The sequence below is a fragment of the Nerophis lumbriciformis genome, linkage group LG18 (assembly GCF_033978685.3).
Source record: "Nerophis lumbriciformis linkage group LG18, RoL_Nlum_v2.1, whole genome shotgun sequence".
Classification (NCBI taxonomy): Eukaryota; Metazoa; Chordata; class Actinopteri; order Syngnathiformes; family Syngnathidae; genus Nerophis; species Nerophis lumbriciformis.
The window spans coordinates 43,535,078-43,555,790 of NC_084565.2; the positions used below are offsets into that span (position 1 = coordinate 43,535,078).

Sequence of the window (20,713 nt, forward strand, 5' to 3'; positions counted from 1 at the left end):
ATCAGGAGTCCCGCCAAAACCCAAAAATGGCAGAAAATTTATTTTTTTCGGGGGGAAAATTCGCTAAAATGTTGTAACTTTTTTTTTGCTAAAATGTCGTAAGGGGGCACCCTTATACAAAATTTAAAAAACTGTCTTGCTTCAACTGCCTGATACGCTTACACAAACATTTAAAAGACTGTGTTGCTTCAACTGCCCAATACTGGTCCTTTAACTGTAGGAAATGTCTCAAAACTTCATCAGGAGTCACCCAAAAAAAACACAAAAATGGCAGAAAATGTTTTTTTGTTTTTTTTTAAATATTTTTTTGTAAAATGTCATAAAGGGGGACCCTTACACAAAAACAAAACCTGTCTTGCTTCAACTGCCCAATACTGGTCCTTTAATTGTAGGAAATGTCTCAAAACTTCATCAGGAGTCACCCAAAAATGGCAGAAAATTAATTTTTTTTAATTTTTTTTTTAATTTTTGTAAAATGTCATAAAGGGGGATCCTTACACAAAAATAATAATAAAAATGTCTTGCTTCAACTGCCCAATACTGGTCCTTTAAATGTAGGAGATGTCTAAAACTTCATCAGGAGTCCCGACAAAACCCAAAAATAGGCTCAATCAACTCATATTTTTTTACAAACTTTTTTTTGCTAAAATGTCGTAAGGGGGGACTCTTATACAACGTTTTAAAAACTGACTTGCTTCAACTGCCCAATACTGGTCTTTTTACATGTAGGAAATGTCTCAAAACTTCATCAGGAGTCCCGACAAAACCAGAAAATGTCAGAAAATAAATGTTTTCCGAAAACTTTTTTTCGCTAAAATGTCGTAAGGGGGGACCCTTACACAAAAATTAAAAAAACTGTCCTGCTTCAACTGCCCAATACTGGTCCTTTTAAATGTAGGAAATGTCTCAAAACTTCATCAGGAGTCTTGACAAAACCAGAAAATGGCAAAAAAAATATTTTTTTGGAAAACTTTTTTTTGCTAAAATGTCGTAAGGGGGGATCCTTATATAACATGTAAACAACTGTCTTCCTTCAACTGCCTAATACTGGTCCTTTAGATTAAAGAGATGTCTCAAAACTTCATCAAAGCCCGAAAACGGCAGAAAATGTTGATTTTTTTAAACCTTTTTTTGCTAAAATGTCGTAATTTACAGAAAGAAAAAAAACTGTCCTGCTTCAACTGCCCAATACTGGTCCTTTAAATGTAGGAGATGTCTCAAAACTTCATCAGGAGTCCCGACAACATCCAAAAATGGCAGAAAATGCATATTTTTTTTACAAACTTTTTTTTTGCTAAAATTTCGTAAGGGGGGATCCTTACACAAAAATAAAAAAAACTGTCTTGCTTCAACTGCCCAATACTGGTCCTTTAAATGTAGGAAATGTCTCAAAACTTCATCAGGAGTCTTGACAAAACCAGAAAATGGCAAAAAAAAATTATTTTTTTGGAAAACTTTTTTTTGCTAAAATGTCGTAATATACAACATTTAAAAAACGGTCTTGCTTCAACTGCCTAATACTGGTCCTTTAGATGAAAGAGATGTCTCAAAACTTCATCAAGAGTTCCGACAAAACCCGAAAACGGCAGAAAATTTATTTTTTTCTAAACCTTTTTTTGCTAAAATGTCGTAATTTACAGAAAAAAATAAATAAAAACTGTCTTGCTTCAACTGCCCAATACTGGTCTTTTAAATGTAGGAGATGTCTCAAAACTTCATCAGGAGTCCCGACAACATCCAAAAATGGCAGAAAATGCATATTTTTTTACAAGTTTTTTTTTTTTTTTTTTTTGCTAAAATGGCGTAAGGGGGGATCCTTACACAAAAAAAAAAAAAATTGTCCTGCTTCAACTGCCCAATACTGGTCCTTTAAATGTAGGAAATGTCTCAAAACTTCATCAGGAGCCTTGACAAAACCAGAAAATGGCAAAAAAATATTTTTTTTGGAAAACTTTTTTTTGCTAAAATGTCGTAAGGGGGTACCCTTATACAACATTTTAAAAACTGTCTTGCTTCAACTGCCTAATACTGGTACTTTAGATGAAAGAGATGTCTCAAAACTTCATCAAGAGTTCCGACAAAACCCGAAAACGGCAGGAAATGGTTTTTTTTGGAAACCTTTTTTCCGCTAAAATGTCGTAATTAACAGAAGAAAAAAAAAACTGTGTTGCTTCAACTGCCCAATACTGGTCCTTTAAATGTAGGAGATGTCTCAAAACTTCATCAGGAGTCCCGACAACATCCAAAAATGGCAGAAAATGTATATTTTTTTACAAACTTTTTTTTTTGCTAAAATGTCGTAAGGGGGACCCTTACACAAAAATTAAAAAAAAACTGTCCTGCTTCAACTGCCCAATACTGGTCCTTTAAATGTAGGAGATGTCTCAAAACTTCACCAGGAGTTTGACAAAACCCGAAAATGGCAGAAATTGTATTTTTTCCGCTAAAATGTCGTAAAGGGGGACCCTTACACAAAAATTTAAAAAACTGTCTTTGCTTCAACTGCCCAATACTGGTCCTTTTAGATGTAGGAGATGTCTCAAAACTTCATCAGGAGTCCCGACAACATCCAAAAATGGCAGAAAATGCATATTTTTTTACAAACTTTTTTTTTTGCTAAAATGTCGTAAGGGGGGATCTTTACACAAAAATAAAAGAAATTGTCTTGCTTCAACTGCCCAATACTGGTCCTTTTAAATGTAGGAGATGTCTCAAAACTTCACCAGGAGTTTGACAAAACCCGAAAATGGCAGAAATTGTATTTTTTCCGCTAAAATGTCATAAGGGGGGACCCTTACACAAAAATAAAAAAAACTGTCTTGGCTTCAACTGCCCAATACTGGTCCTTTTAGATGAAAGAGATGTCTCAAAACTTCATCAAGAGTTCCGACAAAACCCGAAAACGGCAGAAAATTAATTTTTTTCTAAACCTTTTTTTTGCTAAAAAGTCGTAATTTACAGAAAGAGAAAAAAAACTGTCTTGGTTCAACTGCCCAATACTGGTCCTTTAAATGTAGGAGATTTCTCAAAACTTCATCAGGAGTCCCGACAAAACCCAAATATGGCAGAAAATTTATATTTTTTTACAAACTTTTTTTTTGCTAAAATGTCGTAAGGGGGGATGCTTGCACAAAAAAAAACAAAAAAACTGACTTGCTTCAACTGCCCAATACTGGTCCTTTAAATGTAGGAATTGTCTCAAAACTTCATCAGGAGTCCCGACAAAACCAGAAAATGGCAGAAAATAAATTTTTCCGAAAACTTTTTCCCCCTAAAATGTCGTAAGTAGGGACCCTTATACAACATTTTTAAAACTGACTTGCTTCAACTTCCCAATACTGGTCCTTTTAAATGTAGAAAATGTCTCAAAACTTCATCAGGAGTCCCGACAAAACCAGAAAATGGCAGAAAATAATTTTTTTTCGAAAACTTTTTTTTTGCTAAAATGTCGTGGGGGGGACCCTTATACAACATTTTAAAAATTGTCTTGCTTCAACTGCCCAATACTGGTCTTTTAAATGTAGGAGATGTCTCAAAACTTCACCAGGCGTTTGACAAAACCCGAAAATGGCAGAAATTTTATTTTTTCCGCTAAAATGTCGTAAGGAGGGACCCTTACACAAAAATTTAAAAAACTGTCTTGCTTCAACTGCCCAATACTGGTCCTTTAAATGTAGGAATTGTCTCAAAACTTCATCAGGAGTCCCGACAAAACCAGAAAATGGCAGAAAATAAATTTTTCCGAAAACTTTTTTCCCCTAAAATGTCGTAAGTAGGGACCCTTATACAACATTTTTAAAACTGACTTGCTTCAACTTCCCAATACTGGTCCTTTTAAATGTAGAAAATGTCTCAAAACTTCATCAGGAGTCCCGACAAAACCAGAAAATGGCAGAAAATAAGGAGGGACCCTTACACAAAAATTTAAAAAACTGTCTTGCTTCAACTGCCCAATACTGGTCCTTTTAGATGAAAGAGATGTCTCAAAACTTAATCAGGAGTCCTGACAACATCCAAAAATGGCAGAAAATGCATATTTTTTTTACAAACTTTTTTTTGCTAAAATGTCGTAAGGGTGGACCCTTGCACAAAAATTTAAAAAACTGTCCTTTAAATGTAGGAAATGTTATTTGATGATTTCCCCCACCTCTAATTTTCTTACAGTTTATTCAGCATTTCTAACATATTCCTTATTTTCACGCCTTCAATTTAAGAGCCTATTGTTAAGTGTTCAATGTGATTTTACAATTTATTGTGTTGACATTTCTTTTCCTTTCTGCCTTGAAAGCTGAGGTGATAATGAGCAGGAGAAAATATATTAAATGTAAACATTTTCATTTAAGATGTAACCTTACTCTGATTTCGATGGGACATAGAAAATATCGGTAATTATCGATATCGACCGATATGAAAAACACTTATATGATGATACAGTTTTCAGCAAGTGAACAACTGCGTAATAAGTCCCGTCACATCCAGGGGGTGAGGTTCCTGTGGGACTGCGTGACGGGCAGACGCATTCCGGGCTCGTACGGCTGCATCATGGCCGACGAGATGGGCCTGGGCAAGACCCTGCAGTGCATCACCCTGATGTGGACGCTGCTTCGCCAGAGCGCCGACGCCAAGCCGGAGATAGACAAGGTCATCGTGGTGTCGCCGTCCAGTCTGGTCCGGAACTGGTTCAATGAGGTGGCAAAGTGGCTGGGAGGACGCGTGGCGCCCTTGGCCATCGACGGAGGCTCCAAGGACGACATAGACCGGAAACTTGGTAATTATCTCTGTGCTTCGACGCAATCAAGGAGTCGTTTGGCAACAGTTACACGCTCACTAATGCTACAGTTGTGATGCAAAGCTTCTAGAAATGTTCTATCTTATATCAATACATTATTAATGTACCGTATTGTCACAATACCAGAATTTTAACGTATTTTTCGTACTATAAGGCACAGTTAAAATCCTTTCATTTTCTCAAAACTCCACTGTGCGCCTAATGTACGGAATAATTTTGGTTGTGCTTACCGACCTCGAAGCTATTTTATTTGGTACATGCATACCTGCCAACTACTCCGGTTTTCCCGTAATTAGTACGGTTTTCATCAACCTATTCCGGGTTACGGTTGCAGTGATAAAAAATACGGTTTTTCATTAATTAAAAAAAAATTAAAGTTTTATTCACGAAATCGCGTAACAACAATGACAATCGACGCTGCTTCCCGTAACTTCCTATCGAGCCATTCCGAATGCCATGCGCGAGGCTATTTATAGCACCGCTGCCAAGCACGAGGCCATTGTTTCCAAACGAGGGAACGATCATGGAATCAACCGGAGAAAAATCGCAAACGAGTCTTAAACCGAAAAGAAAACTGCAGTCATTCCGTGAAGAATATTCAAAAGCCTATCCGGGAATAATTATCCGTTCCAAAAAGGGTGAAAACTACGCGAATTGCACCTTGCGCAGACAAGATTTTTCGATCGGACACGGAGGAATTAGCGATGTAAAAGACCACGTTGGGACATAAAAACACAAGTCTAATGCCGTTGCTAGCGATACAAGTGGAAAACTTTCAACGTTTTTCGGATTTTAGCCACAAAAAGGTAATGACACCAATGTTATCTATTGGAATTGTTTAGTACTGTTATACTGTTAAAAGTGTTTATACTATTTATGCTTTCAAGTCCAAGTTGAAGAAATCTTGTTAAATGTTGACAGCATAACTACCAAAATACAGAAGTATGTCCTTAATATTTTTGCAGTGCTATTTCTGTTGAAAAGTTCAAATGATTACATTAGAGATGTGATGTGCCACTTTTCAAGTGTCTGATGGCTTCAATTAATTTTCATGAATTTTTCATATTTTGAATTCTTTTGAAAGGCTTACAAAAAAACTACATTTGAATTGTAATTCCATGCTATTGACAGGACTATTAATTTTAATGAAGTTAGTTTACCATGTTTACAGTATGATAATTGTGATAGAAATGTGAATTTTAGGCACAGAATATTTTATACAATTGAACAAGGCAGTAGATTATACAAGCTTGGACAGAAAGTTAATAATGACACCAATTTTTTTTTTTATTGGAATTGTTTAGTACTGTTTTACCATTTGTTTACTGTAAAAAGTGTTTATACTTTCAATGAACAAATTGAAGTCTTGTGAAAGGTTGACAGGATAACTGGCATTAACTGTCAAAATAATTTCAAACTATTGAAGTTATCTTACAGAATAAACATGTCAATCAACCCATATGATTTTTGCTGTAATATTTTTGTTTTGAAAAGTCACTGTGACTGATAGAAAAGTGATGGTTTTAGCAACATTTTAACCTGTCTGAATGATAATAATCATTTTGCGTCGGGGGGCGAAGCCTGAACCCCCCACCAGGACTTTGTCCTGGACCTACCCTGGACCCTGGCTACTAGGTTTTTCTGATTTCAAAAGCTGGCAGGTATGTACATGGTGTAATAAGTAGGGATGTCCGATATCATCGGCCGATAAATGCTTTAAAATGTGATATCGGACATTATCGGTATCGGTTTCAAAAAGTAAAATTTATGACTTTTTTAAAACGCCGCCGTGTACACGGACGTAGGGAGAAGTACAGAGCGCCAATAAACCTTAAAGGCACTGCCTTTGCGTTCCGGTCCAATCACATAATATTAGAGATGTCCGATAATATCGGCCTGCCGAAAAACTGCCATTGCAGCTCTTATTGGCAGATTTTTTTTTTTTATTGTACGTAATATTTCTCATATAGAAGTTATAGTAACAATATAAATACTAACAAATCTACTTTTAAATAATACAAAATAATAGTTTAAATTATGACTAAAACACTTTAAATGTCTAAAATCAAGGTCAATCAATCAATCAATCAATCAATGTTTATTTATATAGCCCTAAATCACAAGTGTCTCAAAGGGCTGCACAAGCCACAACGACATCCTCGGTACAAAGCCCACATAAGGACAAGGAAAAACTCACCCCAGTGGGACGTCGATGTGAATGACTATGATAAACCTTGGAGAGGACCGCATATGTGGGTAACCCCCCCCCCCCCTCCCTCTAGGGGAGACCGAATGCAATGGATGTCGAGTGGGTCTGACATAATATTGTGAGAGTCCAGTCCATAGTGGATCTAACATAATAGTAAGAGTCCAGTCCATAGTGGATCCAACATAATAGTAAGAGTCCAGTCCATAGTGGATCTAACATAATAGTGTGAGAGTCCAGTCCATAGTGGATCTAACATAATAGTGTGAGAGTCCAGTCCATAGTGGATCTAACATAATAGTGTGAGAGTCCAGTCCATAGTGGATCTAACATAATGGTAAGAGTCCAGTCCATAGTGGATCCAACATAATAGTAAGAGTCCAGTCCATAGTGGATCTAACATAATAGTGTGAGAGTCCAGTCCATAGTGGATCTAACATAATAGTGTGAGAGTCCAGTCCATAGTGGATCTAACATAATAGTGTGAGAGTCCAGTCCATAGTGGATCTAACATAATAGTGTGAGAGTCCAGTCCATAGTGGATCTAACATAATAGTGTGAGAGTCCAGTCCATAGTGGATCTAACATAATAGTGAGAGTCCAGTCCATAGTGGATCTAACATAATAGTGTGAGAGTCCAGTCCATAGTGGATCTAACATAATAGTGTGAGAGTCCAGTCCATAGTGGATCTAACATAATAGTGTGAGAGTCCAGTCCATAGTGGATCTAACATAATAGTGTGAGAGTCCAGTCCATAGTGGATCTAACATAATAGTGAGAGTCCAGTCCATAGTGGATCTAACATAATAGTGTGAGAGTCCAGTCCATAGTGGATCTAACATAATAGTGTGAGAGTCCAGTCCATAGTGGATCTAACATAATAGTGTGAGAGTCCAGTCCATAGTGGATCTAACATAATAGTGTGAGAGTCCAGTCCATAGTGGATCTAACATAATAGTGTGAGAGTCCAGTCCATAGTGGATCTAACATAATAGTAAGAGTCCAGTCCATAGTGGATCTAACATAATAGTGAGAGTTCAGTCCATAGTGGATCTAACATAATAGTGAGAGTCCAGTCCATAGTGGATCCAACATAATAGTAAGAGTCCAGTCCATAGTGGATCTAACATAATGGTAAGAGTCCAGTCCATAGTGGATCTAACATAATAGTAAGAGTCCAGTCCATAGTGGATCTAACATAATAGTGAGAGTCCAGTCCATAGTGGATCTAACATAATAGTAAGAGTCCAGTCCATAGTGGATCTAACATAATAGTGTGAGAGTCCAGTCCATAGTGGATCTAACATAATAGTGAGAGTCCAGTCCATAGTGGATCTAACATAATAGTAAGAGTCCAGTCCATAGTGGATCTAACATAATAGTGTGAGAGTACAGTCCATAGTGGATCTAACATAATAGTGAGAGTCCAGTCCATAGTGGATCTAACATAATAGTGTGAGAGTCCAGTCCATAGTGGATCTAACATAATAGTGTGAGAGTCCAGTCCATAGTGGATCTAACATAATAGTGAGAGTCCAGTCCATAGTGGATCTAACATAATAGTGTGAGAGTCCAGTCCATAGTGGATCTAACATAATAGTGTGAGAGTCCAGTCCATAGTGGATCTAACATAATAGTGTGAGAGTCCAGTCCATAGTGGATCCAACATAATAGTAAGAGTCCAGTCCATAGTGGATCTAACATAATGGTAAGAGTCCAGTCCATAGTGGATCTAACATAATAGTAAGAGTCCAGTCCATAGTGGATCTAACATAATAGTGTGAGAGTCCAGTCCATAGTGGATCTAACATAATAGTAAGAGTCCAGTCCATAGTGGATCTAACATAATAGTGAGAGTCCAGTCCATAGTGGATCTAACATAATAGTGTGAGAGTCCAGTCCATAGTGGATCTAACATAATAGTGAGAGTCCAGTCCATAGTGGATCTAACATAATAGTGTGAGAGTCCAGTCCATAGTGGATCTAACATAATAGTGTGAGAGTCCAGTCCATAGTGGATCTAACATAATAGTGTGAGAGTCCAGTCCATAGTGGATCTAACATAATAGTGTGAGAGTCCAGTCCATAGTGGATCCAACATAATAGTAAGAGTCCAGTCCATAGTGGATCTAACATAATAGTGTGATAGTCCAGTCCATAGTGGATCCAACATAATAGTAAGAGTCCAGTCCATAGTGGATCTAACATAATAGTGTGAGAGTCCAGTCCATAGTGGATCCAACATAATAGTAAGAGTCCAGTCCATAGTGGATCTAACATAATAGTGTGAGAGTCCAGTCCATAGTGGATCTAACATAATAGTGAGAGTCCAGTCCATAGTGGATCTAACATAATAGTAAGAGTCCAGTCCATAGTGGATCTAACATAATAGTAAGAGTCCAGTCCATAGTGGATCTAACATAATAGTAAGAGTCCAGTCCATAGTGGATCTAACATAATAGTAAGAGTCCAGTCCATAGTGGATCTTATATAATAGTAAGAGTCCAGTCCATAGTGGATCTAACATAATAGTGTGAGAGTCCAGTCCATAGTGGATCTAACATAATAGTGTGAGAGTCCAGTCCATAGTGGATCCAACATAATAGTGTGAGAGTCCAGTCCATAGTGGATCTAACATAATAGTGTGAGAGTCCAGTCCATAGTGGATCTAACATAATAGTGTGAGAGTCCAGTCCATAGTGGATCTAACATAATAGTGAGAGTCCAGTCCATAGTGGATCTAACATAATAGTAAGAGTCCAGTCCATAGTGGATCCAACATAATAGTGAGAGTCCAGTCCATAGTGGATCTAACATAATAGTAAGAGTCCAGTCCATAGTGGATCTAACATAATAGTAAGAGTCCAGTCCATAGTGGATCTAACATAATAGTAAGAGTCCAGTCCATAGTGGATCTTATATAATAGTAAGAGTCCAGTCCATAGTGGATCTAACATAATAGTGTGAGAGTCCAGTCCATAGTGGATCTAACATAATAGTAAGAGTCCAGTCCATAGTGGATCTAACATAATAGTGTGAGAGTCCAGTCCATAGTGGATCTAACATAATAGTAAGAGTCCAGTCCATAGTGGATCTTATATAATAGTAAGAGTCCAGTCCATAGTGGATCTAACATAATAGTAAGAGTCCAGTCCATAGTGGGGCCACAACGGCAGATCAACTGGTCTAAAAGGGGTGGCTATTTAAAGGCTAGAGTATACAAATGAGTTTTAAGATGGGACTTAAATGCTTCTACTGAGGTAGCATCTCTAATTGTTACCGGGAGGGCATTCCATAGTACTGGAGCCCCAATAGAAAACGCTCTATAGCCCGCAGACTTTTTTTGGGCTCTGGGAATCACTAATAAGCCGGAGTTCTTTGAACGCAGATTTCTTGCCGGGACATATGGTACAATGCAATCGACAAGATAGGACGGAGCTAGACCGTGTAGTATTTTATACGTAAGTAGTAAAACCTTAAAGTCGCATCTTAAGTGCACAGGAAGCCAGTGCAGGTGAGCCAGTATAGGCGTAATATGATCAAACTTTCTTGTTCTTGTCAAAAAATAATGTTTTTTATTTTCTGCTGACAAGATCGTTTTTTTCTTCCTAGTTCACTTCAGGTAAATAATACTAGAAGTCATGTCACAACACGCATTCAAGTTTGTCACGTGTCCATCTGTCTGTGCCTTTTAGTGAACTTCATCTCCCAGCGGGGCCTCCGAGTACCGACCCCCATACTCATCATCTCGTACGAGACGTTTCGGCTGCACGCCGAGGTTCTGCACAAAGGCCAAGTCGGACTGGTCGTGTGCGATGAGGTGGAGAAATGTGCAGCACAAGTTAGTCACTCAAGCCTTAACTCTTGTGCGTGTTTGACTCACTGCAGGGCCATCGGCTCAAGAACTCTGACAACCAGACGTACCAGGCTCTTAACGCCATGCGAGCCCAGAGGAGAGTGCTCATATCAGGCACACCCATCCAGAATGACCTGCTGGAGTACTTCAGCCTGGTCCACTTTGTCAACGCTGGCATCCTTGGTAAGCTGCTTTTTGATGCGGTCTGGCCAAACTGACCTTGTTGTGGAACTTTTTTTTATTCAATATGGAAATGCCCAGAGAAAGCTTTAAGGTATTTCAAGTATTTGTTAACAGTCAAAAGAGAAGCAAGTCTATGCCGCTAACAAAAGAAGAGAGAGAGAAATAAATCTTTCAGATCTTTATATCCACCTTGGAATGTGAGATGAGAGAGGAGTTGGCGCAAAGTGGCCCGTTTTTTGCGGGGTAAAGGAGGATAAGAAAAACAGATTATCTGGCTGTGACCATGAATATTTTGGTTAAACATGGAAATGGCAGTAATACAGCATCAATCACAAAAGAAACCCATTTGGAGAGTAACCTCGCCACCAAAAGACAAATACAATATACATTTGTGATCTCCGACATTACAACAGTTTCATGCTCTTGAAAAGTGTCACGCTCCATAAACCTGACTTTAATTTTTCGAATTAGTGATTGTATTGTGTTGCGTTATGGACCAGTTGTTCCTCCCAGGGAATTCAAGTCACAAGCCGCTCCCAAGCTCTTTACGACACTTAAAGCTGAGTTGAAAAACCACCAGAGACAGAATAGGTACTTTGTAATATATTGGCAAAGCTTTGCAAATATACTTTCACAGAAACAGCATAGAACATTCGGATCGCCCCGCTAAAATGGTCTGTCCCCCGAAACACCCTCTCCCCCCTTAAGTCCCTGGCAGTCCTCTGTCTCTAGCCAAAACAAATGCTAGTCAAAACACATTCCAAAGAACTCAAGGTTAACACACACAGTTTACTTGCAGAGAAACAGAAAGAGAATAAATGGAAAACACGAGCTGTTTTCAAATATGACTATGAAAGAAAATAAGTAACACTAAAATTCGGATATATGTAAATATCTGCCTCCGACAATTGCCAAAAAGAAAGGAAAAGAAAAAAGATAAAAAGAAAAAAAAAGGAGGGATTACTCCCTACAAGTGTATGTGTAGGTATGTATATATATGTATTTATATACAGGTAAAAGCCAGTAAATTAGAATATTTTGAAAAACTTGATTTATTTCAGTAATTGCATTCAAAAGGTGTAACTTGTACATTATATTTATTCATTGCACACAGACTGATGCATTCAAATGTTTATTTCATTTAATTTTGATGATTTGAAGTGGCAACAAATGAAAATCCAAAATTCCGTGTGTCACAAAATTAGAATATTACTTAAGGCTAATACAAAAAAGGGATTTTTAGAAATGTTGGCCAACTGAAAAGTATGAAAATGAAAAATATGAGCATGTACAATACTCAATACTTGGTTGGAGCTCCTTTTGCCTCAATTACTGCGTTAATGCGGCGTGGCATGGAGTCGATGAGTTTCTGGCACTGCTCAGGTGTTATGAGAGCCCAGGTTGCTCTGATAGTGGCCTTCAACTCTTCTGCGTTTTTGGGTCTGGCATTCTGCATCTTCCTTTTCACAATACCCCACAGATTTTCTATGGGGCTAAGGTCAGGGGAGTTGGCGGGCCAATTTAGAACAGAAATACCATGGTCCGTAAACCAGGCACGGGTAGATTTTGCGCTGTGTGCAGGCGCCAAGTCCTGTTGGAACTTGAAATCTCCATCTCCATAGAGCAGGTCAGCAGCAGGAAGCATGAAGTGCTCTAAAACTTGCTGGTAGACGGCTGCGTTGACCCTGGATCTCAGGAAACAGAGTGGACCGACACCAGCAGATGACATGGCACCCCAAACCATCACTGATGGTGGAAACTTTACACTAGACTTCAGGCAACGTGGATCCTGTGCCTCTCCTGTCTTCCTCCAGACTCTGGGACCTCGATTTCCAAAGGAAATGCAAAATTTGCATGGTTGGGTGATGGTTTGGGGTGCCATGTCATCTGCTGGTGTCGGTCCACTCTGTTTCCTGAGATCCAGGGTCAACGCAGCCGTCTACCAGCAAGTTTTAGAGCACTTCATGCTTCCTGCTGCTGACCTGCTCTATGGAGATGGAGATTTCAAGTTCCAACAGGACTTGGCGCCTGCACACAGCGCAAAATCTACCCGTGCCTGGTTTACGGATCAAACTGTCCATGGGTGTCATCTCATCATGACAGGCACAGCTCAGGAGTTCAAGAAGCGTTTCGAGCTTCCCATCCTGAAGGGTCGCGATGCGGACGCCAGCGACAAAGACCGACAGAGCGGCGAGGACAAACTCAAGGAGCTGATCAGCATCGTCAACAGGTAGCTTCCTTCTTCAAGTCGTCAAGTCCACTTCGTCACCTGCCGCGTCTCTCCACAGGTGTTTAATCCGGAGAACGTCTGACATCCTGTCCAAGTATCTGCCGGTGAAGATGGAGCAGGTGGTCTGTTGCAAGTAGGTGGTCGGGTCAGTGGGGGTCCAAACTGGGCTTGGCGTGCTAAAGACGTGCTGGCTTCCCCCTGCAGGCTGACCCCTCTGCAGACGGAGCTCTACAAGCGCTTCCTGAGGCAGGCCAAGCCCGTGGAGGCGCTGCAAGGGGGCAAGATTAGCGTCTCCTCGCTCTCGTCCATCACATCGCTCAAGAAACTCTGCAACCGTAAGATTTCTGAACTTGAAACGCTGTCCTTTCTCATCGGAACAGATAAAAGCGGGTATAAATGCTGGAAAGAATACATTTCAAATAGCTTTTGATTGATTGATCATTTGAAGAACATTTTGATGCTGTAATGTTTTAAATGCGTTGACAAGTGTAGAAAAATGACATTTTAATGGGGATTTTTTGTTGCCGGAAGGTGTGGAATTCAATGAAAACCAGGATTGTGTTACGGAAAATGTAGAATTTTGAAGGACGGTGGGAATTTTGGATGTAGAAAATTGTTCCGTCAAAATGTTTTTTATGTTGAATGGTTTGATCAGAAGTGTCAGTCGTTTTCACTAAGGGACACATGGCAGTTATGTTTGGCCCCAAAGGGCCGTGTCGAACAGTCAATACTATTATTACACAATTTTTTCATGCATTTTATTAGTTAGTTAGGTTCCACTGACTTTTGATATTCCTGTGAACCGCACTGTGGATACAACGGGAGCACGTACGGTGAATATTCGCACCACAGGGAATGAGAAGTCATCCTTCACTGTGGTTCTAGCTTGCCATGCTAATGGCCAGAAACTTCCACCCATGGTGATATTCAAAAGGAAGACCTTGCCAAAAGAGACCTTTCCAGCCGGCGTCATCATAAAAGCTAACTCGAAGGGATGGATGGATGAAGAAAAGATGAGCGAGTGGTTAAGGGAAGTTTACGCGAAGAGGCCGGGTGGCTTTTTTCACGCAGCTCCGTCCATGTTGATATACGACTCCATGCGCGCCCACATCACGCTGGTTTTAATATATTATTAAAGTTTGACTGACCTATCTGACTGTTTTTTTGACATTCCTTTAGCGCAGTTAGATGCGGCTTATAACACGGGGCGGCTTATAGGTGGACAAAGTTTTGAAATATGCCGTTCATTGAAGGCGCGGCTTATAACCCAGGGCGGCTTATGGTGCGGAAAATACGGTACTTTGAGACAAGAGCTATAGTGATGCATGCTTGGTTATGCTTTAAAGTCATATCCAACAATTGCGACATCAACTTATTACTGTCAACTGAGTTTCGTTTTTTAATGATTTCTGCTGGTGGTGTGCCTTCGAATTTTTTCAACGCTAAAAATGTGCCTTGGCTCCAAAAAGGTTGAAAAACACTGTGTTAAGGGATGATTGTGGTGTGCCAGACCCAGCCCTCATCTATGACAAGTGCCTGGAGGGCGAGGAAGGTTTCGAAGGGGCTCTGGATCTTTTCCCGTCGGGCTACTCCATCAAAAGCGTGGAGCCTCAGCTGTCAGGTAAGAAGGCCGAAGCCACGAAATGACGTGCGCCGCTCAACTTGCGCCTGCTCTACTCCAGGGAAAATGTTGGTCCTGGACTACATTCTGGCCATGACCAGGACGACCACCAGCGACAAGGTGGTTCTGGTCTCCAACTACACGCAAACACTGGACATCTTCGAGAAGCTGTGCTATTCTAGAAGGTGCATTTTTTTTAGGGGGCGGGGGGGATCATGCCTAATGTAGGATTGCTACTCCAGCCCTGCTGTTGTCTTTTAGGTACCCCTACGTCCGACTGGACGGCACCATGTCCATCAAGAAACGGGCCAAGATTGTGGAGCGATTCAACAGTCCATCAGTAAGTTTGAAGCTGCGTGAGGCGCCAAAGAGAGTTGTCCAATCTTTGGGAACCACACTTATTCCATTCAAAATCAATACTTTTTTCATAACGGTCAGGTTCAAACACTGATGACATCTATTAAACAAGACAAGAAGCAAGGAATTAAACAGAGACAGAATTCAATTTAGCTCATTGAGAAGAAACGTTTGGGCTGTACTCTTTGCATACCTGCCAACTACTCCGGTTTTCCCGTAATTAGTACGGTTTTCATCAACCTATTCCGGGTTACGGTTGCAGTGATAAAAAATACCGTTTTTCATTAATTTAAAAAAAAATTTTTTTTTTAAATGCGCGAGGCTATTTATAGCACCGCTGCCAAGCACGAGGCACCTGTTGCCATTGTTTCCAAACGAGCGAACGATCATGGAATCAGCCGGAGAAACATCGCAAACGAGTCTTAAACCGAAAAGAAAACTGCAGTCATTCCGTGAAGAATATTCAAAAGCCTATCCGGGAATAATTATCCGTTCCAAAAAGGGTGAAAACTACGCGAATTGCACCTTGTGCAGACAAGATTTTTCGATCGGACACGGAGGAATTAGCGATGTAAAAGACCACGTTGGGACAAAAAAACACAAGTCTAACGCCGTTGCTAGCGATACAAGTGGAAAACTTTCAACGTTTTTCGGATTTTAGCCACAAAAAGGTAATGACACCAATGTTATCTATTGGAATTGTTTAGTACTGTTATACTGTTAAAAGTGTTTATACTATTTATGCTTTCAAGTCCAAGTTGAAGAAATCTTGTTAAATGTTGACAGCATAACTACCAAAATACAGAAGTATGTCCTTAATATTTTTGCAGTGCTATTTCTGTTGAAAAGTTCAAATGATTACATTAGAGATGTGATGTGCCACTTTTCAAGTGTCTGATGGCTTCAATTAATTTTCATTACCGTATTTTCCGCACCATAAGCCGCCCTGGGTTATAAGCCGCGCCTTCAATGAACGGCATATTTCAAAACTTTGTCCACCTATAAGCCGCCCCGTGTTATAAGCCGCATCTAACTGCGCTAAAGGAATGTCAAAAAAACAGTCGGATAGGTCAGTCAAACTTTAATAATATATTAAAAACCAGCGTGATGTGGGCGCGCATGGAGTCGTATATCAACATGGACGGAGCTGCGTGAAAAAAGCCACCCGGCCTCTTCGCGTAAACTTAAACTTACCTTAACCACTCGCTCATCTTTTCTTCATCCATCCATCCCTTCGAGTTAGCTTTTATGATGACGCCGGCTGGAAAGGTCTCTTTTGGCAAGGTCTTCCTTTTGAATATCACCATGGGTGGAAGTTTCTGGCCATTAGCATGGCAAGCTAGAACCACAGTGAAGGATGACTTCTCATTCCCTGTGGTGCGAATATTCACCGTACGTGCTCCCGTTGTATCCACAGTGCGGTTCACAGGAATATCAAAAGTCAGTGGAACCTCGTCCATGTTGATAATGTTCTCTGGCCGGATCTTTTTTTCAGCTATCTTGTTTTTACAACATGCACGGAAAGTAGCCAGCTTTTCTTGAAAGTCTTTAGGCAGTTGTTGTGAAATAGTAGTCCGTGTGCGGATGGAGAGATTGCGTCTTTTCATGAACTGGAAACCTGTCGCTTAGTAGGAGCCATTTTGTGGTCTTTACAGATGTAAACACACAAAGGAAATGAAACGTAATATCCGCGCGCTTCTTCTTCTTCTACGGGGGCGGGTGGTTGCTTACAGTAGAAGAAGAAGCGCTTCCTGTTCTATGGGGGCGGGTGCTTACCTTGGCGGTTGCTTGCGTAGAAGAAGAAGCACTTCCTCTTCTACGGGGAAAAAAGATGGCGGCTGTTTACCGTAGTTGCGAGACCGAAACTTTATGAAAATGAATCTTAATATTAATCCATATATAAAGCGCACCGGGTTATAAGCCGCACTGTCAGCTTTTGAGTAAATGTGTGGTTTTTAGGTGCGGCTAATAGTGCGGAAAATACGGTAATTTTTCATATTTTGAATTCTTTTGAAAGGCTTACAAAAAAACTACATTTGAATTGTAATTCCATGCTATTGACAGGACTATTAATTGTAATGAAGTTAGCTTACCATGTTTACAGTATGATAATTGTGATAGAAATGTGAATTTTTGGCACAGAATATTTTTTACAATTGAACAAGGCAGTAGATTATACAAGCTTGGACAGAAAGTAAATAATGACACCAATTTTTTTTTTAATGGAATTGTTTAGTACTGTTTTACCATTTGTTTACTGTAAAAAGTGTTTATACTTTCAATGAACAAATTGAAGTCTTGTGAAAGGTTGACAGGATAACTGGCATTAACTGTCAAAATAATTTCAAACTATTGAAGTTAGCTTACAGAATAAACATGTCAATCAACCCATATGATTTTTGCTGTAATATTTTTGTTTTGAAAAGTCACTGTGACTGATAGAAAAGTGATGGTTTTAGCAACATTTTAACCTGTCTGAATGATAATAATCATTTTGCGTCGGGGGGGCCCCTGGACCCTGGCTACTAGGTTTTTCTGATTTCAAAAGTTGGCAGGTATGTCTTTGTACAGTCTTCCACCACGCTCTGACGAAAGATTTTACGCCTCCTCTTTTATTTGGACGTTCCCTGATTACATGGCAACAGCTGTTTCTAAAGGGACGGGGGTCGTAAACAGCCGCTGCCTTTGGTCACAAAACAGTTCAAAGAAAAGGTGCCTGGAGGGGGGTCAGGTCTTGCTTCCTCTCCGCTTTGTAGTTCTCGGTTCAAGACAAAATCTTCCTGTGGATTACAATACATCAAAGAAATTGACACCTTCATGTCGCTTCCCATCCTACACAGTGGCGTTTTACAAGCCTTTTGATTGGTAAGATCAAAGACAGCTTTTGTCTGCTCGCCGGGAACTCATTGAAACACAAAGTATTGTGATAACTTACATACAATTATTCTGACAATAACATTGGGTGCCAGGTCCGTGATTAACTATATTCATCCATAAAATAGATAAACAGCATTTCGTATGTGACTTAAATCAAATCATGCGGGGGCCATTTGGATATTTGACACTATTAAAAAACCAATACAACACATGTGTCAAACTCAAAGCCCGGGGGCCACATCCGGCCCGCCCCATTATTCTCGGTGGCTCGCGATTACCTGGAAAGAATATGCATCAACTTTATTCCATCTTTATTGAATAATGTGTCTAAATTTTGAGTGAAAAAAAAGCATCAAGGCATGCAAATGCAGCTCTTATCTCGATATTATCTGATGCAACAAGCTACAGCAGGAAAGGGATTTATACGGCCCCATTCCTGGGCGGATCTCGCATGAGAGGAAGAGCGGGGGTTAGTAATTTTGCAATACAGTCTGCTGAAAATGAGGGAAAGCACCACTCTACATAGCAACTGACACTGTGGTCAAAGTTGGAATGGCGGCTAAAGTGGATAGTGCGCGCCCGCAATTCGTCACGTTTCATGTGTCAGGTAAACCACAATAGGGCCTTCTCAATCCCGTTCCTACTGCATTTCTTGCCTTTGTGTCATTCAAACCCTTTGTCTTATTAACATTCTACACTAGCTGAAATGAAGCCGTCACTTAGACTTTTGATTCCAAAGCAGGTTTTCCATGAGTTTAGTTTTTATATGGCAAACACATCAAATATGCAAGATTTTCCCCAAAAAACATTTCAAAGTGGATTTTTTGTTGTGAAGTAATTGAAACCTTGCATACAGTAAGTCATGATAACAATATTCTGATTCATTATTTTTGAGCAATGACAGTCTAAAGAAAAAAAAACAGCCTGCATGGCATCTTTGTGTTATTAGTCAACATTGCAACATTTTCTCCTTACATTTCACCTGTTATTTTTCCTTTTTCCTTTTTATAGTTATTTTAGAATGTGCCTCGGGCCGTAAAAAATTAGCCGCAGTACGCAAATGACCCCTCGGGCCGCACTTTGTACACCACTGACTTAAAAGAAACTGGTTTTGTTTACAAAATGCTACCCAAACAATGAATAAAGTCAAATACAAATGTTTTGTAAAGTAAATCTGTACTGCAGATATAAGCATCTATATCAGTGATCCTCAACAGGCGGACCGCGGTCCATGTCCGGACCCAGCGACGTGTCCGTCCGGACCCAGCACGAATTATAGTAAAAAAAAAATAAAAAAATGTTTTTTTTATTATTATAATTATAATTATTATAAAAAAATATAATAATTGTATTTATCTGTGAGTTATCGCTAGCGCAAGTCAACGTTCTTTGTTGTTTTTAGTCATATATCTCCACGTTTCGTTTACACTTCTCGTGTCTCACTCACTCCGTCTCTCTCTCTCTCTCTCTCAGAGAGAGAAAGAGAGAGAGACGGAGTGAGAGCGAGAGAACGCCACTCTGATTGGCTAATTCCGGGGTATGGGTTGTCATCTCTTTCACAACGACGCGCTGATAGGCTGTTACCACCTGGGTCATGTGCACAGTGCATGGAACCTTTCGCTGCAGGCACACAGTTGTCTCGTATCGCTACTTCGCTAACTGTTCACTTGTCAGTCACTGAATGTGAATCAAATCACAATGGCATGCTCCAAGTTGGCTCAGGCTGGTAAAAGAAAGGTGGACAGGGAAAACCGACGTTTCAAGGAAGAATGGACAGAGCAATATGTTTTCATCCTACCTACTGCAAGTACCAGACCAATGTGTCTACTATGCAACACTACTGTTGCTCTGGTGAAAAGTGAAAATCTGAAACGTCACTATCTGAAAGAGCACCGCGAATTTGAAGAGACATTTCCTCATGATTCAGAGCTAAGAAAAAAAGAAATCACGAGGCTGAAAAAGCCATATGAAACATCAAGCAAGATTTTTGTTAAATCTATGACACAACAACAAATAGCAACAGAGCAGTGACGTGCGGTGAGGTTGATGGCTGGTGAGGCACTGACTTCATCACAGTCAGATTTATAAACATATGAACCCTAAAGAGTATCTTATTCACCATTTGATTGGCAGCAGTTAACGGGTTATGTTTAAAAGCTCATACCAGCATTCTTCCCTGCTTGGCACTCAGCATCAAGGGTTGGAATTGGGGGTTAAATCACCAAAAATGATTCCCGGGCGCAGCGCCGCTGCTGCCCACTGCTCCCCTCACCTCCCAGGGGGTGATCAAGGGATGGGTCAAATGCAGAGGACACATTTTTTCAAAGTTCTTATTTATTTTTGTTTCAAAGAAAATATTTCATGTATTTTATTGGATATTTATTTTATTTTTGTTAATTTTAAGAAAATGTTAAACTACCTACCTCCTGCTATTATATAAGCTTGACCGATAATTAACGGACCCAGCCTGTTTCAAAAAAACATTTGTGGACCTTCAAGATTTGTACTTGAGGACCCCTGATCTATATCAACAATATGATTTGCCTAATTGGACTAGACAGATTTAAAAATAAAAAATAAAAAATTGAAATTT

General features: G+C 39.8%; 1 protein-coding gene across 1 annotated transcript in view; it reads left to right on the plus strand.

Annotated features, from left to right (window-relative positions):
* Nucleotides 1-20,713, plus strand: part of rad54l (RAD54 like) — a 38,891-nt gene that overhangs the window by 16,876 nt on the left and 1,302 nt on the right. Inside the window, exons 9-17 of the mRNA XM_061978633.1 lie at nucleotides 4,480-4,768; nucleotides 10,692-10,816; nucleotides 10,885-11,035; nucleotides 13,139-13,265; nucleotides 13,324-13,398; nucleotides 13,470-13,600; nucleotides 14,776-14,886; nucleotides 14,948-15,071; nucleotides 15,148-15,226. Of these exons, the coding sequence (XP_061834617.1) occupies nucleotides 4,480-4,768; nucleotides 10,692-10,816; nucleotides 10,885-11,035; nucleotides 13,139-13,265; nucleotides 13,324-13,398; nucleotides 13,470-13,600; nucleotides 14,776-14,886; nucleotides 14,948-15,071; nucleotides 15,148-15,226 (1,212 nt within the window). The remainder of the gene's footprint in view (nucleotides 1-4,479; nucleotides 4,769-10,691; nucleotides 10,817-10,884; nucleotides 11,036-13,138; nucleotides 13,266-13,323; nucleotides 13,399-13,469; nucleotides 13,601-14,775; nucleotides 14,887-14,947; nucleotides 15,072-15,147; nucleotides 15,227-20,713) is intronic.